We start from the raw sequence: 27,616 nt of genomic DNA on the forward strand, positions 1-27,616 counted from the left end.
GAAACAGAAATGGTTGTTTATCAGAGGGTATGGATGCCTAGATGCATCTTTACCAACCTTTTAATATAAATTGACTGCCGCCTGCTTTGCGTGTGAAAAACACGATGATGTCTTTAATAAAACCTCCCATGGCTCTGCTATTCAGTTGATGAAGGACTAATAGGATACAGGGCATACAGTTTTATGCTGTTTAATGATTGCTGCAACTGGAGTAATACAGTTGATTCATTTTTCATTCATTTAATTATATCCCAGGGGCGTTAAATCAAGTAGAATAGAGTAGAACTTGTATGTCCCTGTGGGGCAATTTGCTTTACAGATGGTAGTCCAGCATAATCAGCAAACACGGTACAAGATCCAAATCTCTTACACTGACACAATGAATCATGGGAAAAGAGAAAGAAAAGGTCGACATGATGACACTGACATAATTTCTGACTAGTTGTGCTTCCTACTGAGAGACTAATGCTCCTATACAAAAGACTAGAAAAATACACGTGCATCCACACCAAAACAGGGACGGGTGCTGGGCCAAAAATAAGCACACGACAAAATGTAAAAACCACAATCAGCAACTAGCACACTGCGGGACTCACCTACACCTGCTTCTGCTCAGGCCTGACGAGGAGCAGGTGTAGAGCTGCTCAAAATGAGACTGCACCTCCTACCTGATGGACACATCTTAAATTAAACATGTAAGGGACGCTGAGTATCCAAAACTGTGGCAATAACGTCAATTCATCCTGAAGGTGTTGAAAACCACTAAGCCTCTTAAGTCTTAAGGTATAGTTTGACATGCCTACATTTTTTTTTTTTTTAATGCCAAAGATGCCAAAATATAAAATAAATAAATAAAAGTTTGGGTTGCTGAAAAGGAAATTAACACTAGAACTGCCAGTTCTGTGTTATTCACACACTTCCACACATTCTTACTCTAAATGCATTGCAGGCAATTTAGGGTTTAGGTTAGCTTAAGGCAGTGCTTCCCAAACTTCTTTTGCTAGGCCCCCCTTTGTTTTACAAGAAAATCTTTGCGCTGTTCGCCACGCTATTGTTTACATGAGATGAATTTCTACAATGGTGGATAGAGACAAAATACTGTTACTGTTAACCTTACTATCTGCAGTTTTTACACGCTTACATATACACATGCAGTTACTGTCCCTCCGTTTAGAAAGGCAGAGGCGTCATGGTGTGATTATTTTACGTGTAGTTGGGTTTTTTTGTCAGGAGTAGTTAGTCGTTATAAGAAGTGTTTGTGAACTAAAAATAAAAAATGTGGGATACTGTTTGTCTGTGGTTTGGACAGCCCAGCGCGTGCTCCCGACGCAGGGGAAACAAATTCTGTCAGGGAGACCTACCTTTGCACTTGTGCAGAAGCCAAAGGGAAGATATGCTTTATCATATTTTCTAGTATTTGGCTTGGAAGGAAGTTGGTTTGGAAACATATTTGGCGATGCTTCATTTTCTGCTTTGCGTTTGTGTGGGAGCCCATTATATCCAGTGTCCAAGCGTTGTGTTTTTTTGTTTGTTTTTATTCATACCCTCACCATCTGCAGTGGCTCTGCGCCCCCCACTTTGGGAACCTCTGGCTTAAGGTCAGTTTCTTGCACACTAGAGTAGATAGCTGAAGCACCGACCTTCTGATTAGTAAAAACTAATACAACAAAAACTAGCGAATGATTATCAATATAAGAAGATTAAAGCATTTTTGTAAGTCACATCTACATTTGACCTTCCCGACTTACTTAAAAAAAACAGACAGTTTTTACAGTAGGTTCTTTATTTGCACTGAAAATCAGCTTCCAGTCCAAAAAGCTTTTACTGCTGCCTCAGGCTCTCCTTAATCAGACTTGGTGCAGGGACAGGGAGAGGGGGTAAAATTAGTTTGGAATTGTGTTATTCTTGTTTCAGTCTACAAACAGGATCTTTTGTTTGATGTGTTGACCTTTGTGTGCTGTCTGTTATCTCGCCTCCCAGCCTGAATCTTCCCTTGTTGTCGCTGAGAGATTGGGCAGGTAGTGTCGGTCTGAATCCTGCATATTTGGGAGTTGGAGTCACTTACACGCATTATCTGCGAAATGAATTAATCTCTTGGTATTCAGCAACAGCATGAGACAAGCTGAAAGCCTCAGCGGATTTTTCCCAGCAGACTGTGAAATTTGTCAAATGGAGGAGGTTCACTCCAGGAGTAGAGCTGCAGGGCCTTTTCTCCCTCCTCACTGTTTTCCCGCCCTCTAAAGCCATTTTTTCCATTAGCACCAACTCAGATTGGCTCGGTGTGACTCGCCTCGGCTCGTTTTCCATTACAATCAAGTACCACCTAATGTGCGTGGGGTCATTATAGCAACGCGTCCCAGCATCCCGTGATGTAATAGGTGTATGATATGAACGCCACAACAGTCGTGGACGTCAAGGCAATGATCTGCTCGGTCTGTGACTTTTTGTCAGCCGTTGTTTTTTGCAGCCATTTCCCTCGTTGCTGCCCTTCAAAAATGGCGGTTTTGATTTTCGTGAAGGAGACGCACTCACTGACCAGCCAGTCGGTGGCATGCAATCTGTTGATGTCACATTTTCCAACTGTACTAAAAAAGTACCTGGTAACAGATACCATGACCTGATGGAAAGCCCCGAAAACTGTGGCGGGCCGACCCAAGTAGGTACTAGTGAAAAAGCAGCAGACTGAATGAGCAGCAGGCATAGCATCGCCTGCTGCTCATTCAGTCTCTGGCTTTTCGCCAGACTCTGGAATCGCACCGTTGTTTCTAATAGAGATGGACCGATCCGATATTACATATCGGTATCGGTCCGATACTGACCTAAATTACTGGATCGGATATCGGAGAGAAATAAAAAATGTAATCCGATCCGAAGTCACAAAATTACCTCACAAAACGCGCTACTTGGAGTAACCCAGCTCGGCGCATCGGAGCAGTATGTGTCACGTGATAGAGCGGCTGTTGTCTGCGAGACCTGGCGGCGGTCTGTTGGAGCATTTGGAGCCTCGCTACATGCTTCCTAACCGCGGCTTTTCATCTCGGCAAAAACTATCCCAGAGAAGTAAAGCAAGTATGGAAGTTCATCCCTGAATGTTTGCATAGTATTTCCACGTTAAGCTTTACAACTGATATATTGAGCCACTGCTGGACTGGCCATCGGAGTTCCATACTGAGGTGAAAAGGCAGCGATTTGTCACGTACTTCAGCTAGAATTAAAAAATAGACACAAAGCTGGAGTTATTCTGTCTTTGCTGTGCAGTTGCATCTTCTTCTCTCATTCACTCCCCCTTCCTCTCCTGTTATTACTTCAAACATGAAACTGATCAATGATCAGCTGATCAGCTTTCTTGTTTGTTTATCGCCCACTTTGCGTTAGAAAGAGGAGACCAGCGGATAAACAACAGTAGCACATTTAAGCGTGATAAGCTGTTGTTAGAATGTATTTAATATTACTTTCTAGTATCAGCTGAGGTTTGCTGGAGCCACGGCTGTAAAAGCTGCTGGTCACGATATCCGTTTGGACATGTGGTGAGAGGGAAACATGAAGATGAAACCAGGAGATGTCCTTACTAAAACATCAGAGCTGAGCAGGTGATGGAGAAACAGGTTTACCTTTTAGGTGACATGAATGAGTTGAAGGGAAGTGAACTGTTTTTGAGAGACAAATAACACCAGGATCCTTTTCTACGTAGCTGAAGGCTGGTAACTGTGCAGGGGCGGGTCTAGCAAAGTTTTGTCAGGGGGGCCGATAGGGCATTAACTGGGAAAGGGGGACACAAAGAAATATTTTTCTTTGTCATTTAAAAACTTATCTGAATCTTACAACAAAAGTGGTCTTCTGATTAAATGTATAGAAATCCATTATTGTATATAGTAACTAATAAGTCTAATATACACCCTACTAAGCTATAGTACTTTTTCCTTTGGGAAGGTACCATCTGTGCAGTCTGCAATTCTGTTGAAGAAATATGTTGAATCTATTTAAATATTGTAGAAAAATAAATAATTTCTGTGCATTTGTTTTACACTTGCATTAAATTAAAGTTGATTACATCGATTATGGGTGGGCTGTGGTTCCCTATTATTTTTGCTGGGAGTTGGTAACCCTATTAGTTAGGTAGGTAAGTACTCTTTAGAATACCAGAATAGGGAGGATGGTGTAGGTTTAAATTTATTAGATTGATCAGTGTTGCTGAACTATAAAATGTTTTGGGTGCAGTGTATTTTTTGCATACAGGTACAACAGAATAGCTTCAGTCTCTTGTTTTTTAAAACTTGAGTATGAACTTATACAAAATGCAGCAAGATATTTAGAAAAAAACAGTTTTGATTACAAAATACGCTATATCGGATTCATATCAGTATTGGTAGATATCCAAATTTATGATATCGGAATCGGTATCGGACATTAAAAAGTGGTATCGTGCCATCTCTAGTTTTTAGTAGCCCTTTCCCTTGTTGCCGGGTTTCAAAAGTGGCATGGGGACATACTCATGACTTGCCAAGCGACGCCGCTGACCAGCCAATCAGTGGCATGCAGTCTGTTGACGTCACATTTTCGGATCGACCCGGATTGTTTGGAACCCTGGCAGAGTAAATGTTAGGAAAGAAACCCCCGGAAACGGTGCCGAGCCATGGCGAGCCGACCGAGTAGGTACTAGTGAAAAAGGAACATAAAGCCTCAGCGGATTTCTCTCAACAGACTGTGAAATTTGTCACATGGAGGAGGTTCACTCCAGGGGTACAGCTGCAGGGCCTTTTCTCCCTCCTGACTTTTTTTCCCGCCCTCTAAACTGCACCATAAAGTGACAGAAGTAATAAACGCATTCATTAATCGTTGTTCGTCCCACCTTCGCTGGGTGGTATTTTGGGAATTGCAAAATCAAAGACGTTTGATAAAAGAGGGGCTTGTTAGCAGCACAGCTCCAGAGAGGTGCTCTTCTCCAGGAGTGCTTCTATCTGTCTTTTGATGTTTTCTTATTAATGAGGGTGATGGTTTCCTCCTTCTCAGCAGATGCGATGCCGTCCCGGTGAACAAATTGGCCTATGAGCAAAAGATCGAGACTGACTGCAATGACTGCTGTCCACCTTCCTTCATAGAGAATATCTCCTGTACAAGCTGGTCCCAATTCACCCCCTCGAGGAGCTCAACGTTTTCATTACAGCCACTCAGATGTTGAATCACGGCTCAATTCCTAAAATAAACCGATGAGTACTCTATTGTGCAACTCAACTATGTTTTATGAGAGGCATCCAGCAGGAATATATATGTCACGTATCACCCATCTGTATATCTCCATTACGTGTCTATGCATGGATATGCACTGTTGCCCTCTGATATACTGTTACCATATGTCTATACCATCCTCATCCCACCCAGGAACAAACTGTGTGACTTATTTATATGCTGGGTTTTTTCCTGGGAAGCTGTCTGACTGCATGTTGCACACACAGCATTTCTTAATGTGAAATTTAGTTAAGTTTTCACATCACACGACAGGATCACAAAGGCATCACTGTGCCCCAGCATTGCAGTGGAGTAAGTGATCGTGCTCGTGGAAACCGTGTTAGATTTTGATTAAAAAAAAAAAAAAACTACTGAGACTAGCTTAAGCACGGCACGAAATTTCATTAAACAGGCAAAGACAGTATCGATTTAAGTCGGTGTAAATTATGTGAGGAGCTGGGATGTATGTGCGAAGTGAAACATGCAATCTCAACAGCTTTCTGAGGCCATTACTAAGTTCAAGTCAGGTGTCAGGTTAAATGCGCTGTGACAGCCTTTTGGCTTTGTGAAATGAACCCCCCCCCCCCCCCACCCCCCTCCATCCCACCCCATTCCTGTTGGAAGGTGATTACAGCTCACTATTAGACACGCATGAAAAGAGGCTTGCATGCAAATTTAAACATTCAAAAGAAACAGGCAGTCTGACATATAGCCACACACACTGTACCTATCGATAAATGTCCACCCAATATTGGTAGTGGTATATGACCTATTATAGCTAATCATTCCTAATTTACAGCTAACCTTTTGTCTCGGGCTTAGCAGGCAGACAGACACGCTGTCATTTGACTCTGGAGACTAATTTAAACTCTTCAGAAATGACCCATCATTATTAGGCTCCACTCCAGCTCAATTCACAGAGACCCATGTGGGCTGTGGCACTGTACAGAACATTTAGACTGCTTCAATGTAAGACAAAACACGGGAGATAAAGGCATAGAAATAATATGTGAGCCCGTAACTAATCTTGTGCCACCAAAGCTAGTAAATAAAAATAGATATAGGGAATTTGCCATGGTAGGGTCTCCCATGGCAAATTGGTCCTGGGTGAGGGACCAGACAAAGAGCGATTCAGAAGACCCTTATGAAAAGAATATCGAGGGAACAGTTTACCCTGCCCGGGATAGGGTTACCGGGGCCCCGCCCTGGAGCCAGGCCTGGGGGGGGTGCCCGAGGGCGAGCATCTGGTGGCCGGGCCTTAGTCCATGGGGCCCGGCCGGGCACAGCCCGAAGAGGAGTCATGGGCCCATCCTCCCGCAGGCCCACCACCCGCAGGAGGCGCCATAGGGGTCGGGTGCATTGTGTGCCGGGTGGCGGCCAGGAGCGGAGGCCCTGGCGGACTGACCCCCGGCTGCCAAGACTGGCAATAGGGACATGGAATGTCACCTCTCTGGTGGGGAAGGAGCCTGAGTTAGTGCGTGAGGTTGAGAGGTACCGGCTAGATATAGTCGGGCTCACCTCTACGCATGGCTTGGGCTCTGGAACCAGTCTCCTGGAGTGGGGCTGGACTCTGTCTCAGTCTGGAGTTGCCCCTGGTGAGAGGCGGCGGGCTGGGGTGGGTATTCTAATATCCCCTCGGCTTGCTGCCGGTACGTTGGGGTTTTTCCCGGTGGACGAGAGGGTTTGTTCCCTGCGCCTTAGGGTCGGGGAACGGGCCCTGACTGTCATCTGCGCTTATGCGCCGAGTGGCAGTTCGGAGTACCCAGCCTTCTTAGAGTCCCGGGGGGGGGGGGTGCTGGAGGGTGCTCCACCTGGAGACTCTGTTGTCCTGCTGGGAAACTTCAATGCTCACGTGGGTAACGACAGCGAGACCTGGAGGGACGTGATTGAGAGGAACGGCCTCCCTGATCTGAACCCGAGCGGTGCTTTGTTATTGGACTTCTGTGCTAATCACAGTTTGGCCATAACGAACACCCTGTTCGAACATAAGAGTGTCCATAAGTGCACGGGGCACCAGGACGCTCTAGGCCGTAGGTCGATGATTGATTTTGTAATCGTATCACCAGACCTGCGACCATATGTTCTGGACACTCGGGTAAAGAGAGGGGCTGAGCTGTCAACTGATCACCACCTGGTGGTGAGTTGGATCAGGTGGCGGGGGAGGACGCTGGACAGACCTGGTGCACCTAAACGCGTAGTGAGGGTGTGCTGGGAACGTCTAGCAGAGGCCCCAGTCCGCGAGATCTTCAACGCACACCTCCGGCAGAGCTTCAACAGCATTCCGAGGGAGACTGGGGACATTGAGTCCGAATGGACCATGTTCAGCCGCAAGGTGGTTGGTGCCTGCCGTGGTGGTAATCCCCAAACCAAATGGTGGACACCAGAGGTGAAGGGAGCCACCAGGCTGAAGAAGGAGTCCTATCAGGCTTGGTTAGCCTGTGGGACTCCGGAGGCAACCGACAGGTATCGACAGGCCAAGCGGAATGCGGCTCGGGCAGTGGCTGAAGCAAAAACTCGGGTGTGGGAGGAGTTCGGAGAGGCCATCGAAAAAGACTTTCGGACTGCCTCGAAGAGATTCTGGCAAACCGTCAGGCGTCTCAGGAGGGGAAAGCGGTGCTCTACCTGCACTGTGTATAGTGCTGGCGGAGCGCTGCTGACGTCGACTGAGAAAATTGTCGGGCGGTGGAAGGAATACTTCGAGGACCTCCTTAATCCCACTGACACGTCTTCCGAGGAGGAAGCAGAGTCTGGGGATGAGGGGAATGACCCGCCAATTTCCGGGGGCGAGGTCACTGAGGCAGTTAAACAACTCCTTGGTGGCAGAGCCCCTGGTGTTGATGAGGTCCGCCCCAAGTTCCTGAAGGCTCTGGACGTTGTAGGGCTGTCCTGGTTGACACGCCTCTGCAATGTTGAGTGGAGATCAGGGGCAGTACCTGTGGACTGGCAGACCGCGGTGGTGGTCCCCATCTTTAAGAAGGGGGACCGGAGGGTGTGTTCCAACTACAGGGGGATCACACTCCTCAGCCTCCCTGGGAAAGTCTATGCCAGGGTGCTGGAAAGGAGAGTTCGTCCGTTAGTCGAACCTCGGATACAGGAGGAACAATGCGGTTTTCATCCTGGTCGCGGAACACTGGACCAGCTCTTTATCCTCTCGAGGATACTTGAGGGTGCATGGGAGTTTGCCCAACCAGTCTACATGTGTTTTGTGGACTTGGAGAAGGCATTCGACCGTGTCCCTCGGGGTGTCCTGTGGGAGGTGTTGCGGGAGTATGGGGTGTCTGGCCCATTGCTACGGGCCATTCGATCCCTATACAACCGTTGCAAGAGCTTGGTTCGCATTGCCGGCAATAAGTCGGACTCGTTCCCGGTGGGTGATGGGCTCCGCCAGGGCTGTTCTTTGTCTCCGGTTCTGTTCATAATTTTTATGGACAGGATTTCTAGGCGCAGCCAAGTGGCGGAGGGCTTTCGCTTTGGTGGCCTCAGAATCTCATCTCTGATTTTTGCGGATGATGTGGTTCTGTTGGCTTCATCGGGTGAAGGCCTCCAGCTCGCACTGGAACGGTTCACAGCCAAGTGTGAAGCAGCGGGAATGAGGATCAGCACCTCCAAATCTGAGGCCATGGTTCTCAGCTGGAAAAGGGTGGAGTGCCCACTCCGGGTCGGGGATGAGTTCCTGCCCCAAGTGGAGGAGTTCAAGTATCTCAGGGTCTTGTTCGCGAGTGATGGGAGAAGGGAGCCGGAGATCGACAGACGGATTGGGGCTGCAGCTGCAGTAATGCAGACGCTGCACCAGTCCGTCATGGTGAAGAGGGAGCTGAGTGTAAAAGCGAAGCTCTCAATTTACCGGTCGATCTACGTCCCTACCCTCACCTATGGCCACGAGCTGTGGGTAGTGACCGAAAGAATGAGATCGCGAATACAAGCGGCAGAAATTAGCTTCCTCCGAAGGGTGGCTGGCCTCTCCCTTAGAGATGGGGTGAGAAGTTCGGCCATCCGGGAAGGGCTCAGAGTAGAGCAGCTGCTGCTCCACATCAAAAGGAGCCAGCTGAGGTGGTTCGGGCATCTGACAAGGATGCCCCCTGGGCGCCTCCTGGGTGAGGTGTTCCAGGCATGTCCCACCGGGAGGAGGCCCCGGGGCAGACCCAGGACACGCTGGAGAGATTATATCTCTCGGCTGGCCTGGGAACGCCTTGGTATTCCCCCGGATAAGCTGGAGGAGGTGGCTGGGGAGAGGGAGGTCTGGGCCTCTTTGCTTAGGCTGCTGTCCCCGCGACCCGGCCTCGGATAAAGCGGATGAAGATGGATGGATGGATGGATGGATGGATGGAATAAAAAATAAATAAATAATGATTACATAAATTGTAAGCAATCCACAGGCCGAGTTACGTAGATGATGTGCTAAAAAGTCCTAAAAGACTTTGTTTCTCTGACTCTCCTGAGATAATCTTCTGAGACAAGGACAACAACGACAAGTAACAAGTGAGTCATTTCTCATAGACTACCATGTTTTTTCATCATTACAGATGAAATACACATGTTTAAAGCCTGGTACAGAAAATCATTTTGTTTTTTTATAGCTAATTTCAGCCTTTGTGACAATAATTAAAAGTTTTTAATGTGGACAGCACGTTTGCTTTGACTGGCAGGCACTCTGCTAAGGTTCGCCTGAGCTAATTCAAGTCACTGAGCATGGACCTGTTGACTGTTTGTGCCTTTTAAATTTAATTATCTGAAAAGCAATACAGCTTGCTATGTATCTAATTGTATTGACAAATCGACAAAGGAGTCTGTGCTCTAGTTTTAGTGAGTGGCTTTGCACTAATTAGCAAATATCTACGTCTGTTGACGCAGCCTGCTAACCCAGTTTGCTAACCAAGCAAGTTTCCAAATACGATCACGGGTCAAAGCTTGAAAAGCTGACTTCGACAAACCAGTGGGCAATGTCTCTGTGCCTGTGTCCATATTCTGTAATCCAATTTGGACTCTTAAAAGATTCATTGGCATATCTTATCAATTACAAATTCTCAGGTGGACAAATGTGTTACTGATTGTGCATTTAAGAGTTACCAGTATCCACAGAGTCACAGTGACCAGTTATGGGAAATATAGTGGGTTGGAATATGCATCAGAAATCCATCAGTGTAAAAGCCTTCAGGTGATGCTTTGGTTAAGAGTTAAAGTGCACCATGAAGCCTGCATCACCCAAACCTGATGTCATTTAGGACCAAATCAAGGAAAACGGTTCCCAACAATGACCCCTCTCTGTGTCGCTGTAAGGGAGGCTTTACTGTAATCTGAGGAGAAGCTCAAAGAAGCTGATGGTAGGTGTCTGTGAAGGTTCTCAGTCATCCAGGTCATCGCTTTTCTTGCAAAGAAAAGCGTCTGGACTTCTTTAAGTTGCTTGAAGACGTTTCACCTCTCATCCGAGAAGCTTCTTCAGTTCTAAGGTCAAATGGTGGAGAGCCCAGATATAAACCTAGTGGGAGTATCCCCCCACAGAGGGACAAAAGGACCCCCTGATGATCCTCTAATCGCCTGAGCCAAGGTGTGAAACTGGGTGTGGGTCCCAATCAGCCAGGGTTTCGGGTGTGTTCATTGTGAAACCTGGCCCCACCTTATCATGCGAATTCCTGAGGTCAGATGGCCCAGGATGTGAGTGGGCGTTAAGGCGTCTGGGAAGGGATCTCAAGGGATCTGATGGTAGGTTTCTTTCATCAGGCTATCACAATCCTTTGCACAGACCTTCATTAGAGCCACAAAAATTGGTTCATTAAAAAAAATATATATATTTTTGGTCCCCCAGTGTGCTGTCACTCTTTATATTCTAATTACTACACTATAAATCCTGCACATCCACCACGTCACGTTCAAATGTCTCATCCGTTATCACCTTGCTTGTTCTCATGTAAGTTGACACTATCGCTTCTTTTTTGTCACTCCATGAGTCTTTTATTCACAGTTTCTCTCACATTGTGCTGATATATTAAAGTACATGACGAATGAAGACACATAGTCACACTTGACACATGATGATTTAATCCTAGTTAACCCCACTGTGCTGTGTGCAAACTAAACTGCCCTCAGCTGTAGTAAGGCCTCTGCCCCTCTGGCTGTTTATCCCCCCGATGTTTACTCAGCTGTAGCGGATGAGAGGGCAGCGCACGCTGGAGTTACAGCGAAGCTTGCTGCTACAGTGATGGCCTCTCCGGCTGCCTGGCAGTTTTTCCCCTCAGCAGAGAGCGAGCGTGGGCTCTGCACATGGCTGACACAGGATTTGTAGGCAGGAGATTTGTAGGCGACAGTGATGATTGAGGGAAAAGGCAGGCAGAGGAGGTTTTAACATCCCATATGGATCTGCAGCATCGAGGGAGGGAGAGAAGGGGCACAACAAAGCAGAGATTAATGCTGCATGTCACAGTTTGCGAGCAGTGCAAGTACTTTTAAGCTGCCATATAGCTATTTAATCTAATATAAGTGCATTATAAAAATGAACTATATAAGTACATCCTGTAACTGGCTCATATCGAATGTATCAGCCCTTTTGTACAGCTATTTACGGTCTCACTTTGCTCTCCTTTGCTCACTTGGGGGGAGAATGAGAGGGTTTCTGCTAACTGTGAGAGCTTCAACTGAAAATTTAACAGCTCTGAATGAATGTGAACCGGCAACTCTAAGACATTTATGTCTCCCATCCAAATTCACAAGATCATTTCCATTATTCACCGAGAAGCCGGCACTCTGGAGGAATGTGGAAGCGTCATTTTTCATTAGTCATTTAAAGAAGCCTTTCAACAGAAATCTCCCTCTGTCTTCATTTGAGTGAAAAGCAGGCATAGGAGGGAGGAATTGTATGCAGTCTTCCCCGGGGCGTTATTTCCTCTCAGTGTGTCATGCATCTCCAAGTCCATCCACCATAGAGACCAGCGATCGCATTAAAACAACAATTAGTTTTCCTCAGAGGAAAGACTGCAGCCTGTAGGCTCTTCTGTCGCCTCTTGATCAGCTATTATGTTGTTTTGTTGTGATTCTCCTTTGTTTTTTCACAAGAAGGGTCTCTCTTTAATTCTCCACTGATTTGGATCCCACTGTGCCACATCTATCTAAATGATAATGACAGACTGGTGCCACCCTCTGATATTATTTCATTGTTTTCCGCCTGTCTGTTATTTTCTTTTGTTTCTTCATTTTTGATTAATAATTTCATTAATAAAATGACGAAAAATAAGCAATGTGAGCCTGAGAAATACAAAATTTTTGTTTAGGCCTGAATCTTTTGATATTGTGTCTCCTGGTCAGTTGGGGACCTTTCAACGTCATATCTAACCTGGAAAAAAACTGCCTGAAAAATGTAGTTTATTGACTAGTCTACATAAACTGCAAATAAAACTGCTCTATTTTGCCCCAAAATCCTTTTAAATAAACTTTTTGGGTTTTCTGTCTTTAGCCTGTGACGATAATGGTGTGTACTCTAGACTGTCATCAATGATTTCATGCAAACCTGGTGGAATTTTCATTAGTTTTATTAGTTACAAATCAGCTACAAGTATTGTTTTACATTGTTGCCAAACAATACTTCAAAGAACAGATGCAGTTTGACATCTTCAAGTTAGAAATTGATAGAAAATACACTAAGATGGATAAATAAACTCTGGTTTATCATTTTAGTCTAGAAGATTTTTGTCCAGTGTTCTTGCATATAAACAAATGTATACATGCGTGTTGGTTATATTAAAAACAGAAAATGATTGAGTCATTTTTTTTAATAACTTTTCTGCACCATATTGCAAAAACTAGGTTGCAGCTTACCACGAAGTCGTCACTTGACTCTGCACCTTTACCTGCTGAGCTCTGAACTTTACTCTATTGCCAATGCTGCAGACAGTGGTGAGAGTATTGTAAACAACGGAGTCATTCTGCTGGGCAAACTATGTGAAGACACCCATTTCAGTTACCCCTAGTTGCATCTGCAAATATGCATATTGAATACAACGCATCTGTTAATCTTTGAGGTGTTTTAGTCTGTTTGCCACAGGTGTATAAAATCTACCATCGAGCCACGCAGTCTGCCTTTACAAGCCCTTTACGAGTTGTTCTAAAGAGGAGACCTACAGTCTAAAACCTACATATTAACTTTTGGTTCTATATTATAGGTTAAACCTTTGGAAGGTTAAACCTATACTGTATTTATTGATTTATTTATTGGCCAGACAACTTAGTCATTTTAAGTACTGACACTGTATTGATTTTTAACTACTTTATTAGGTTTTTACATTCACCTTACCCTACTAAAAAACTCGAGCGTATTCGAATCTCAATCACCTGGTAGTCAAAGTCAAATTTTTCTGAAAATCTTGTGAACTTGAGAAAGGTGACGCTGGAATTTGAAATTGTGACCATTGGTGTGTCTCTCTAGGTTCAGAATCCTTGTTCTGAAACATGTAAAGGAGTTAAAACTTAATGATCAGAAAGAACTGCAAAAATTCTGTTCATCACTTATCATTTTTAATTTATTGTTTTTTATATTGACATTTGTCAAAAGGGATCCAAGGGATTAATCAAACAAGGGATTAATCAAACAAGGGATTAAGTAAATAAGCAACAAAAAGAGAATCCTTTCTCAAATCCTTATAAATTGGACCCTGTGAGCGTGCAGCTTAGTTTTTTTTTTAGTGATTATAAAAAATGATTAATTGCCTAATGAATCATTTGCATCACTGGTATTGATCTATCTATATAAGTACACTTGGCTGCTTTCACTACTGTAGTACTGGAGTATTTTAGGTGTTGTTGTGCTCTGGTAAAAGCTTAAAATAATTCTTCCACCACTGGACAGTATCATGGTGCGCCCATGCGGGTCCTTTTCCTCTTCGCACCTGATGGGTGTTGCCGTTTTGTTTTGTAATATCTGCCAGCTTTAGCCTAAATCTCATATGGTGCTAAGGTCAGGTTTTAGATGGTTTTAGATAGACGTATAGAGCTTAAGTTAATACACAATTCCATTTTTCTTCATATGGCATGCTCCCAGAGACCCAGCTGACTCCTGAGGTGCCACTTACCCAGCGCTAGGATGTTATCATCTCTGAAGGTGATAGGTACTGAGAGCTGAGTAGTGTCTGGGAATAGGATGAGAGAGGAGGACGACTGTCTCTACTGGCCTGTGAAATATTCATCAAATGAAGCAATGGTGGGTGGGGAAGTGCGGCAGGAGATGGAGTGAAGTCCACAGGGGAAAGAACATCATAGTTCAAGAGCCACAAGGGAACCATGGAAGAGCTCTGCAGTCCAGGGAGGAATGAAATAAAGGAGGGAAAGAAATATTTTTATCGTGTGGGAGCTAGTGGATAAATTTCCAAATATGATAGATAAAAACTCCCCTCACAGGAGTGGGGGAGGTTTAATAGTATTTCATGTAGCTGGTGAGGAAGGCGAGAGACAGATGATGGTTTCCTACATGCATTAAATTCTGACATTTAAACTGGTAAACACTCATTTTTTACAAGCACTGAAAAACTTTTGCAAACAGCTGTCAGGAGGACTTTTGTCTAAAACAACAAAGTGTTCATCATACGCAGCTTTTCTCTTAGCCGGTACCATCTCAAGGTGTCTGCCAATCGATGCACTGGATATGACATTTTTATTCTTTGTTTTTTCTTTTTTTTTGGTCAATAATGCAACGTTGATAGAGTGTTAGTCTCCTGATAGTTCAGCCATGTAGTGAGTTTTATTGTTATTGTCACCAAATGCCTTGAAAAGACCAAAATTAAACCTTTTAGGAACAGCCAGTTTAGCTAATTCTTGAAAAGAATCCCCAACAAACTTTTTTTCTGAATTTTCTGGACACATGCTAAAATGAATGATGAATTCTAATTGATTTTTTTTTTCAATTGGATACTTTTTTAATTATTTCCTAGCATTACCCAAACATTACTAATCTAAATTAATTTATTTACTTTATAAAGCTATGTTATTTCGCTACATATTTTAAATTGTATTAGGTTTTGTTCTAATTCTAATCTAATCTAATTCTTAACTTTCAGAATAAATAACATATATGTTATTATTTCTTATCTTAAACGTTGGATATAAACATCAGCTGCAAATATTTTTATTACACTACCATGCTGACATTAGCACGGTTCAACCCACAGATTGACTACCTAACCTTGGGTGAAAGAGGTCCACTATTCAGAATAAATGCTAATATTAATGTGAGGGGGAAAAATCTAGGAGACAGTGTAGCTTCTCTTGTTTAATGGTTTACTATCACATTTCACTCAGTAGCTAACAAAACTAAAATCGTGTATGCTTGGCAAGCATCAAATCACGTCTGTGTAATCCCAATTTTGTAACACTCAATATACCACGTTCACAGCAAGTAAACGGCTCTGTATTCATTTCCAGATGTCCTATAAAAATAACCTTAATATTTCAATGTTAACTAAAACTAATAAAAATTAAAGTTGAAAAAAAAAATAGTTAATACTACTAACACTAATGTTCGCTGACGACAGCACCATTTTTGCTGAAGACGACACCGAGGCGACTCACATCCTCTATGACATCGCCCGGCACTCCAAACCATACGGCCTCAAGATTAACGCAGAGAAGACCAAAGTCCTGACCACAGACGGTTCACCAGCGATCGTCCACCTCGACAGTGTGCAGATCACACAAGTCCAACAATTTAAATATCTGGGGTCCCTCGTCGAGGAGAAGAAAGTGGCATCATCAGTGGAGATACGCTCATTGGAAGAAGAACAGGTGCATTTGGAAGAAGAACAACATCTCATTGGCGACAAAGATCCGCCTTTACCGAACCCTGATCCTGCCCATTCTACTTTACGGCGCGGAGACGTGGACAATGCCCAAACACGACCTGAGCAAGCTCGAAGTTTTCCAAATGCGTTGCCTTAGATGCATTCTCGGCGTTTCCCTTCGCGACCGTCATTCGAATGACACCATCCTCACCAGCTGCGGAAGCCAACCAACGATCGGCGACCTAATCCAGCGCTGCCGACTCCGTTGGTTTGGCCACATTGGCCGAATGGACCAGAGCCGCTACCCCCATGGCCTACTCTGGTTGACCCGCCCCACCGATTGGAGGGTGCATCGAAATGCACCAAAAAAGACATGGATGAAACAAATCCAAGATGATTTGAAGGCCCTTCGACTTGACCTCGAGCAGGCAAGAACCATCGCCTTAGATGGAAAAGCGTGGAAGATAATCGTTGGTCAAGCAAGAGAACCTGCGGCACCTACAGCAGCGTACTGGTTGCGCGGCCAACCACCGCCGCTGGTCGCCCGCGCAAAGGACAAGAAGAAGAGGACTACTAACTTAGTTAACTGAGTTTTGAAACCTGCTGATGATGAATAGTGATAATAAAAATCCAGAGAGGCTGTCAGTGATCACCAACTATTTTTAGGAGCTTCTTCAGGTTAAATAGAACAAGACACCAAGCATTAAAACACGTTATAAAGACAACAGCCTTAATGAACGCAGTGTAGTTTGGACCCGGAAGCACGGTTCATACGTCATCACAACCGGATAGAAGCTATCGGCCTGTCAGGGAATAGACTTTTTCCCCAAGGACGCTGTGTTTTGTCTCTAGGTCTGAGGCTTATTATCAAGCTATGTGCTGGTATTTAAGTAATTGTTTAGCCTTTTTTTACTTAGAGCGTATTTTGTATTGTTGTAAAATTAGGTTGTTAAGGTAAATTTGGAGTGGTGGTATTTAATAACTGGTTAAAGCATACCACATTGGTGAAAAATGTGGCGATTAACCATCCTTCTGATAAAGAGTGTGCTGGAAATCCATTTGAATATTTTTTTTTTCCTGTGCCGGAAGGATCAGATGGTCATGATTGGATCATGAACAGAACGGGATGATTCACCCTATTCACCCACCTCATAAAAAATAAAAGATATGAACCAAATGGTGGCTTATGAGAATCTTTGTACACCTAATTGTGACCTATTTTTAAAGAATAAATGGAAACAAAAGGGACTTGAATCAGAAAGTATGAGAACAGATTGATCCTCAGACAAGCCAGCTCTCATATGAGGATTTATTGAACTGCTTGATGTTTCAATCTCAGGATTTTTCTTTAAACTACTGAAAAACACAGATTTGCCATCTTAAATAACCACAGCGGTGACAGACGTCTGGTGTGGATCTTGATTTGTAGACTGTGAATAAATCGTAGAGTCATGTTGGCCTTGTCAGCAGCTCCGTGACTCACACCTGTATTTTGCTCACAATGACAATACTCATGCTGATACTTAGTTTCAGGTTGGCCATTCTTGTATTTTGCTCGTTTGTGTTGTTGTGTTTGCACATCTCTGTTGCTTGTGGGGCTCGCACACAAGAATTTCACTCGCATGTGCTGTGCCAGTGTGCCTGCACATGTGATGTGACAATAAAAAGTGATTTGATTTGATTTGATTACTTGATGTTTGAGGTGACTGTTTTCCATTTAAATATTAGCACTGTACTAATTCTTTTTATATATATATATACTATTTCTGATGCAGAGGCTGATATAATCTACTAGTTGTTTAGAGTTTTCGGTCTCCGCCAAAGAGATGGAGAAACTGTCGTACAGCCTTCACATTACTGCTGCTGAAAGTACAAATCAAAATGTGGTGAGGATAAGTGTGTTTCTTGTAGTGTTTTTTTTTTTTCTGACCACGCTGAAACTACAGGTACAAAGATGGAAGATCCACAAAGTGGGTATCTCAGTAGCGCAGGATAGTCTTTGGTCTTTTCTCCCTAATTAAGAAAAAAGCTTTTCTCTATGAACCCTTTAGTTATCTGTACTCCCCCGAGGAGCCCTGTGGTTCTTCTCTACCTTTTCTTGTTTGCCTCTCATCTTTACTTCTTTATTTTGACAACCAGTGACTCAGGGTCTGATTCTATATTCTGGGCATCATTATTACACACACAAACACCCAAGCTCCACCGTGCCTCTGGCTTTCAATCCCCTGCCTATACTTTATTTTGTCTTTGGAGTAGCTTTCTTTTCCACCCAAGACTGGTTATTAGTGTGGTGAGTCAGCTATTCATTCAAAACAGAGCGGGGGAGTGTTTGGTTTGGCTCTGATGCTTTTATTCTCGAATTAATTTAACCTGTGTGCAGCTAGCAGGCGCGCTCAGACTTTAAGATCACGCACATCTTTGAGAGTGTAAAGCGTAATAAATCACCTGTGCAGGACACAAAAGCCAGCACTCTTTATTGGTACATAATATCACTATTTTCCTTTGATTTTTAACACGCGCTGTATTCTCATTGAATAATCACGCTCCTGGGCTTTTGGGTTTTGTTTAAAGATCAAAGAAAAACTCAAATAATAGTGGATGGATCGCTATTAAATGTAAAAGTAATAAATGTGGTGCAATGTCAGAGTTTTACCAGTTTAAACCTCCCTCAAAGAACCAAAGGAAGAACACGTGCATTGTAGCAAAAACAATATACAAATTTTTAATCAATTTTGTTGATTGAATTTGTAGTTGCTCAAACACAGAAGCTGTACGTGTTCTTTCAAATGGTCATAAAACAGAAAAATGCCAAGATTTTTGCCAGATAACACAGAGTCGATGCTTCAAGATCTTCACAGATGGTGCGTGCTTTACATGTAGTCACCTATCCAAAGGTTGATTTTGATTCCAAACTTCACCTCATTCATCCAAAATATAAATTAGGAGAAAAAGTTTTTTAAAAAATTTACACCCAGTTCAGTGTCATGAAGGATAAAATTTTAATAGGAACCAACACCAAAGAATTCCTTAACACATGTAGTTTGAGGTGCACAAACTGACCAGCCAGAGACCAGAATCAGCTGTTTTGCAGCGTTCTCAGCCCTCACCCATAACCTGTCGGTTAGCTGTATGCCTGATTATGAGCCACTCTATTTCATGCATGCACAATATGCGCACAGCAGTGCAGGCAAATACTTTCACACAGACTTATAGCCCACATGCTCATTAGTGTGAAAGGGCCTCACAATGAGGAAAGATACATGATAACATGTATCTTTTAGATACCATGAAAATGTTTGTAATGACAAACCTAATCAGGCTCTTAAATCACCTTCATCTAACTGAACATGGACATTTAAAAGAAACTAACAAAGTGTCTAAAGATATAAACCTGAGCCAACTGCACGCCAGCAGCCTCAGTATGAGCAATAGATAAAAGCAGTTCAAAGGAAAAGAAACTTAGATTCTATATATTTTAACTTTTTTGCAATGAACAACAAAACGCAGAGGAACATGTTACATTTGTATTGGCAATTGACATTTCAAGCAAAAATACAGTTTCATATTCACTGGGCACTTTTTGACTGTGCTTTGAATATTGCACCACACCTCTGCAGAGAGGTGGTAGATGTTTTCATAGCCATAGAAAGGAAGTAAGTAATGTTTATTTATAGAGTACCTTTCACAGACAAGTGGTCACAAAGTGCTTTACGTAAATGATAGTAAAATATATAAAAACACGGTAAGAAACAGAATAAATTAAAATAATTAAAAGTATCACAATAAAAGGAAATTGAAATAAACATAATTGTAATGGGAGACTGTTCCAAAGCTTTGGCACCACCGACTGAAAAGCTCCGTCTCCCCTAGTCTTCAATCGTATACGCCAGGAGTGGGCAATTCCAGGCCCCGAGGGCCGGTGTCCTACAGGTTTTAGATCTCACCTTGGGTCAACACACCTGAATCTCATGATTAGTTCGTTACCAGGCCTCTGGAGAACTTCAGGACATGTTGAGGAGCTAATTTAGCCATTTAAATCAGCTGTGTTGGTTCAAGGACACATCTAAAACCTGCAGGGACACCGGCCTTCGGGGCCTGGAATTGCCCACCCCTGGTATACGCGGAACAACCAGCAAATTCTGAGCCTGTGATCGAAGACTACGAGCAGCAGTGTGCTTTATACAGTACCAATGACACTGAACCAGTCCAGCAACCATGGCAGGTAATAAGTGCCGGTATTCAGAGAGTTCGTGGGGGTTAGGGACCACAACTGCCCGTGAATAGCTGAAATCTGCAAATACTTTAGACCCTCACGAAAATAAAATGAAAATAATTAGCGAATATTTTAGAAATGCTCTACCCCCGCCCCCCAAAAAAGCGAATAGGAGTATTTTCCGCGAATAATTTGGAGTTACGGGGGGTTGACTGTAGTTCTCCCATTTTCTAGTTGTTTAGATGCATTCATAGCACCAGTCATTGTAGTGGCAGAGTACTGCATTACATCCCCAGGTATCAGTAAAAAATATATATATTTAATTTTAAAAAAACCTGCATAAACTGTAAATAATTTGATTTCATGGTCATCCCTGACATGCATGTACAAGCTTTATGGGTGTAAACCAGATAATTGTAATATTAACCTAAGATGCACTTTATGTAAATATTATGCTAACATCAACGTTTTAGCATTGTAAATATGAGTATGTTAGCATTTAGCTTAAAGCAGAACTCTGACTACAGTAGGCTGCCAGAGGCTGTATGACTGCAGACTCTTGTTTTCTTATTAATAAGTTCATCCATGTGTGAAGGAAAGCAGCATGGTGTGAAACTTCCCACTTTTTCCAGGTCACCTGAAGTCCTCATCAGATTACAATCCTGAGTTATGTTGTAAATGCACAATAGGCAGCAATAACCGTGAATGATTTCCGTTTTTTAATTTTTATTTTTTTCAGCCCTGGTCACTGTGGACTACGGTCTGCTCACCATTCCATTTAAATAGCTTTTTTTCCCCAGTGGTGGCTATAACAGCATAATAACAGTGAAAGTGTTTGCACTTTACAGAGATGGCTTTAAAGTCTTTGAAAACATCCCCATAAAACAACAGAGCACTAATGGATTGAACTTAGCCTGTCGAGACGTCTTTTAGCTGCTTGCAGACTGCAAGACTGTATTAAGACCTCCCTAAATGGATGGCAAAGAGCAGGGATTTGCGATTTAGAGATTCCTTCAACTTTTGATGGCTATAGAAACAGATATTCATGATTATGTGCATAATGATTAATTACTGCAGAGCTCTGTTGAGTGCTTTTCAATACATGGGAAATTGTGTGTGAGTGACAGTTTTATTGATCAGAGCTGTGAAGATAGTGTGTGTGTAAACTGCAGTTGGTAAGTAATGCATTCAATTCTGTGGAAAAAAGGGCATTGATTTGTTGTTTGAAGTACCTCTAAGTAGTGACAAAAGGGTGTGACAGTCATGCATCTGTCATAATTAAAGTCCTTCTCTGTTGTAACACTCATTATTCCTCATGCAGCGTATAATTTCTGCTGCAGAAAACCTTTTACACATGTGCACGATCATTTATTTATTCATCATAACAGTGTGCCGTGCAGACTTTGTGCATTATACATGGTTCATGTTTTTATTCCTACCACCTCTGTCACAACTATTCAACCAGAGGAAAAGAACACCGGTTACCTGACATCAACTCAGATCTGCGTATTGATCGAGCCGCCTATGAACAATCGTGCACCTGTCATACACACGGGTTTAACATTTTTGTCATGATTGATTTTATTTATGAAATTCAGTCACCTTATGATCTGAAAGAGCCTTTCCACTCTTACACATGTTTGACAATCTGTCAGGGTCCACAGTGTGTACCTGTGATCAATAGTGTGCAGCAAAGAGCAATTACAGAAGGCTGGGAGTAAATGGGGAAAAGAGAGGCTGGGTAGTGCTATGTTTACTGGATGATTTCTACCTGCGGTGACACCAGGGCTCAAGGGATGGTGTTGGTCTGTCAGTTGGTTCACTTTAATCCTAACTGAAATACTTCAACATTTATCAGAAATATTGCCATGAAACTTTTAAAATCCCCACAGGATTCCTGCTGATTTTGATGTTCTCTCGGTTTTTCATGCAGCATTATTAAATTAACTTTTGAGACTGTGGGTCAAATATCCCAACAAATGTTGGATGGATTCCCTTTAAAAACACACACACACACACACACACACACACACACACACACACACACACACACACACACACACACACACACACACACACATTCAAGATGAAAGGTTTGAGATTGCCAGCTTGTTCTAAAAGTTACTTTTGTAGTTACCCTGTGAAGATTTTAACAAAAACCACTAGGAGGCAGCATTTTACCAGTTCATGTGTGTAATAGTTTTCAGATGTGTGCTGCTGTTCTTTCTGAAACTTTGACTTAAGGATGGCAAAAGAAAAAATAATATTTTTAGTGGCATAAACAAACTTCCATAATGTGGCCTATTTTAAATAAGAACGTGTTATTAATTTCTTACCTGGTTAACGTTCTGCATCATCTTGTGGTTAAAAAAGATTGGTATTACACAAAAGTACAGCTCATCTCTAATTTACCTTCACTTGTTATCTTGTCAACACGATACATAAATGTTCAGGACATGAAGTCATAGGTGTTGTTTCTTTAAATGTTATCGATATGTTTAGTTCGTTTAGAGGGATTTAAACTATTTTTAAACACAGGGGTCTACAACAAGGACCTTTAGGCAAACTCTCTAATCATTGGCTGCGCCGCAGAAAGGGAAGAATTGAACAGCAGGTGCTGTGCTTACAGTCAGAGCTGTTTGCTTGAGATTTCGCCTTTCCTTTGGCATCATACAAAGCAGCGAATTGAACAATCTGACTGAATTTGAGTGTTTAGAGCATTATGAAGCCCAAACTTTAGGTTGACAAGGATTATATGCCCTTAAAGATGAGCATTGTAACTGTTAATATGTGGCATAAAAGTAGACCCAACACCTCGGTAAATCTACACTAAGAGACAACTTCCACAATTAAGACTGACATATTTATAAGTAACTTCAAAGACTTTGAAATATACACCAGAATTTAAAACTTTTTGTTTTTCTTTAAACAACCAACCCACTGGCCAGCTGTTGCTTGTTTTGAAGGTAAATATGGAAATTTAGGTGCCCATTTTTAGACAGCCTCATGTGGAAGCCGTTCATACTGTGGCACTTGGGTGTTCACAACTCACCTCCGCACATCTGGCCCGTCGTAGTGTGAGGTGGGCGTCGATGTTGGAGTGTCAGTCTCTAAAAGTAACAAGTGCGTCTTTACCCTCATCAGTTTTTATTTAAGCCTGCAGCATATGACAGAAAAATTCTAAAGGTGTGGACACACATTATTTTGTTGCTTTTATTTGCTTTTTTTGTGCAGAATCTTTTTGTGTTTTGTTTTGTTTTTTTCTCCCACTCAGATTGATATCTGCTTCTGCAACCAGCAGCAGTCTCTCGCTGACTTGACGTGATAGATGGCCTAAATGTTTAAACTGCCCTCGGCAAGATCCCAACTCTTTCTCTACAATTACTTGCTTGGTTTGTTCTTTCTAATCATAGATATGTCATTCTGTGCTATAATGCTGAACAATAGCCAGCTTCAAGCGTTAGCAGCTAAATCCCCCCCCCCTCCTCTCTGTCTCTTTCACTTTGCATCCCTGCCCTCCTTCGCTCCTCCATTGCTCCTTGCTCTCCTGCTCTCTCCCTGCATGGGTTATGTGACTCACACAACACTAAAAACTAATACAACATTAACTCCGCGCCGAAGAAAGCTCAATATTGTTACGCTTCTGTCTGTTCACCGTCGAGGCTGTTTGTCAAATGGCCTTTTGCTGATGTCTCACAGAGGTTCAGTCTAACGTCTGTGTCTCGGCTTTCCTTTAAAATTAAGGCGGTATTCTTCCTTGTCGGGATGCTTGGTCTCCATGGTAACATCAGGTCCATTATAAGTGCCATAAAGAGCATGTGAGGGAATGTTAAATCGCCAGTCTGCCAGTCTCCATCACCTCACTGGGTTGATTGTGTAACTCACACTCCCACGGGAAAACCTCCTTTCTCCCTCACACATTTGCCTCTCTCCTTTCCTCTCATACTATTTCAGTCATACAGTCAGCGCGCGCGCGCGCGCGCACACACACACACACACACACACACACACACACACCATTTATCGAGTCAAACACTGACCCCCAGTGGAAAAACACTCTCAAATCCTCTGACACAAGTTTTACTGTCCAAGGCACACCAGCAAGAAAGACGAGGCTGTACATCTCAATTCATATCTGCATAAAATAGCCTTTACATCATAAGGTTTTCTTTGGATTGCATTGTCAAATAAAGGCAATGGATCAGGCACAACACCAGCAATTTTATTTCCAAGAATGTCGACACTTCAATAGCATTTACCTTGCCTCCATCACCTTATCAGACACTTTTCACACAGTCCCACAGTCTCTTCCCAAGCACCAAATGTCTGCAAAACACTGTTTGCAGACTGACTGCTGGTTTTCTGCTGTTGATTAGAGGTCTAGATGGTAGAGTTTAATAGATCACATAAACATTTCTAATTCACACCAAGCTGTATATTAAGCCATTTATGGCACACTGTCCACTTTATTGGGCACACCTATTCATCTCCTCCTTAGACTGCTCCTTCTCAATCAGCCAATCCTTTGGCAGCATATCTACGTAAACATGGTTAAGGTGCCCAAAGTAAATGGGGAAGAAAAGTGATTTAAGTGACTTTGAGTGTGGCCCGGTGGTCAGTGCCAGATGGAGTCATCTGAGAATTTCAGAAACTGCTGATCTACTGGGATTTTCCAGCGTAGCCATCCCTAGAGTTTACAGAAGCTAATCCAAAACAGAAAATATACAGTGAGCAGCAGGCATAAATGCCTTCCTGATGTCAGAGGTCAGAGTAGAATGGCCTGACTGCTTGCGCTCGTCACAAACAAAGTATGCACATCTTTGAATGTGTGACATGTTAAACCTTGAAGCAGATGGGCTGCAGCAGCAGGAGACCACACTGGGTGCCAAAGTGAACCTATTTGTGCAAATCTCTAGACAGTCAAAGCTTTTCATCCGATATTTAAGTGTAGAATGTTCACTGAAGTTTTGGGATTCAAATCTGCTAGCCTACACTGCCTGCACTGTTTAGACTGCTGAGTAGGTTGTAGTCTCTGGTTCAGAGCCAGGACTGTTTTTGAAGTTTCTCCTCTAAAGAGAGTCTTGGTTGCCAGGTGCCTGTTCAGTTTGCTCTGCAGCATCTTAGAACTGGCCAACATTTCCCTAGAGATATCACACATGACCTGACGACGAGGTAGCTTTGTTGATGCTGTGTATAGATTCTTGTCTTTTCTTTTGTTGGTGAGCCATCTGCGCTGGTGGTTTACACCACGCAAGAAGGTGATCCGCTTTTAACCCTTGTTATCCTCTGAGCGCTCAGTGGAAGTCTTATATGTTCCAGGCTCTCATTTTTTCCAGCATCCCACAACTGTGCAGACAGATCGGGTTTCCATTTAATACCCTTTTTTTGTTTTGTTTTGTTGTTGTTGTTTTTTAAGGAAAATGAGTGCAGTGGAGTAGCCCATAATTTTCCATTCAGTTGTATATTCCAGTAATATTGTGTGGTTGTGACAAAATTGACCTGAATCCTTCTCTCAGAAACATTTCTCTAACTGCTTAAAAAATTATATATCTTTCCTGTGTCACTCAGGTCTTCACTCGCTATGGGAAGTGTTACACCTTTAACGCTGGCGGTGATGGGCGCACTCCCCTCATCACCACCAAGGGAGGTATGGGTAACGGTCTCGAGCTCATGCTGGACATTCAGCAGGATGAATACCTGCCAGTCTGGGGAGAAACAGGTGAGAAGAAGCCCACTCACGTGGCAGGTTATAGCTGTCTGTCACACTGGTGTGATTGATGTGTTGGTGTTTGTGGGCGTCGATACCTCAGAGCCTGAAACTCTTCTGCGTGTTTGGATCCTTAGTGAAACTCATTTTTACAGTGATCCCAAACGTTTTGCTTTCCTGCAGATGAGACTTCGTTTGAAGCGGGGGTCAAAGTTCAGATCCACAGTCAGGACGAGCCGTCCTTCATTGACCAGCTCGGATTCGGAGTGGCACCCGGGTTCCAGACATTTGTTTCCTGTCAGGAACAGAGGGTACAAACTGTTGCTTATTAATTTTTACAATTATTACGTTATCATACTCGGCAAAGGAAGAGTTCAGAGATCTGAACAATTAATAATTCACTATAACAAAGCAAAGCAAGGTTCCATATGAGGAACATACATGAAATAATCTGGTTTCAAATGATTGAAACAGTTTGGTTACCAACTGATTTCTTGCCATTTGATTGATTCATTGATTCACTAATCAGCTTTCAATCAGACACATTTTGTCCTATAATTAAAAATAAAAGTACACACGAACCAAGAATGCGTCTTTGGATCCTTTTCAGTGTTTTGTTTGGATAAAATCACTTTTACACAATGTCAGTCATACTTTTAGTGGTTTTAACTAACTTTATTTTGACCTTTCTGTTTTGTTTTGTTTCTGTTGCACTATCTCACAGTATAAGGCACTTACTGGGCTTCTGTGGCACTTTTTATTTGACTGCGTTGTTTATTGTAGGCTGTGCTATTTTTACTCTTTATCATGTTGCTGTAGGACAAAGATTTCCCTTGTGAGACCTATTTATAAATCTAAAATCAAACATTTGAAGAACCAGAAATACTTTAGTTTCAACACTGATATGAATATGAAATTGAAAATAATAGCCACAGCTGGTAAAAAAAAAACATTTCTGTGAATTATGGCAGATGTTTATAGTTTTCACTTTCCCTTTTCTTCGACTGAACAAAGTTAAACTGGAGCCTCTTTAAAATCTCTTTTTTTTTAAACTAAATGAGTGTTTTACTTTATTATTCCTAATAAAAAAAATCACATCCATATCTCTGAATAATAGATTAGAATTATCTGCAGGTCACATCAGACATTTTAAATCTCTTTCCCATTTGTGCAGTTGTAGAATTTAAAAAAAAAAAAAAAATGGATTCAGTTGTTTAGTTCTTGCTTTTCCCTGCAAGGAGAAGCCTGCTTTTTATTTCATGCGGTATTTATTTCTTATTTAAAACACTATTAAGTCGTTATGTGGTCATTGCAGCTGATATATCTCCCCCCACCCTGGGGAGACTGCAAGGTGACGCCAATGGAGTCGGACTTCTTTGACACTTACAGCATCACAGCCTGTCGCATTGACTGCGAAACGCGCTACCTGGTGGACAACTGCAACTGTCGCATGGTGCACATGCCTGGTAGGCGTCCGGTCTTTCTCTGTGTTGTATCAGACTTACGCCGATCTGAGAAATTACTGAAGGCACTTCAAAGAAGGAAATCAAAGAAAAAATTCATTAACGTGAGTGTGTGTTGCTGCTGCTGCTACAGGCGATGCCCCCTACTGCACCCCCGAGCTGTACAAAGAATGTGCTGACCCAGCTCTGGGTAAGAAAGAGGCTTCATACTCCTCTAAATCTTTAAAGAACAGCAACACATGCACAAACA

At 42.8% G+C, this 27,616-nt stretch overlaps 1 protein-coding gene across 1 annotated transcript in view; it reads left to right on the top strand.

The window, feature by feature from the left end:
* LOC146550778 (acid-sensing ion channel 1-like) overlaps positions 1-27,616 on the top strand; it is a 68,201-nt gene that overhangs the window by 34,920 nt on the left and 5,665 nt on the right. Inside the window, exons 3-6 of the mRNA XM_085259556.1 lie at positions 25,765-25,915; positions 26,087-26,214; positions 27,219-27,369; positions 27,500-27,556. Of these exons, the coding sequence (XP_085115682.1) occupies positions 25,765-25,915; positions 26,087-26,214; positions 27,219-27,369; positions 27,500-27,556 (487 nt within the window). The remainder of the gene's footprint in view (positions 1-25,764; positions 25,916-26,086; positions 26,215-27,218; positions 27,370-27,499; positions 27,557-27,616) is intronic.

The sequence above is a fragment of the Mchenga conophoros genome, linkage group LG20, assembly GCF_057382185.1.
Source record: "Mchenga conophoros isolate Kocher_MC1m ecotype Shallow Benthic linkage group LG20, M_conophoros_male_GT1.1, whole genome shotgun sequence".
In the NCBI taxonomy this organism is placed as follows: domain Eukaryota; kingdom Metazoa; phylum Chordata; class Actinopteri; order Cichliformes; family Cichlidae; genus Mchenga; species Mchenga conophoros.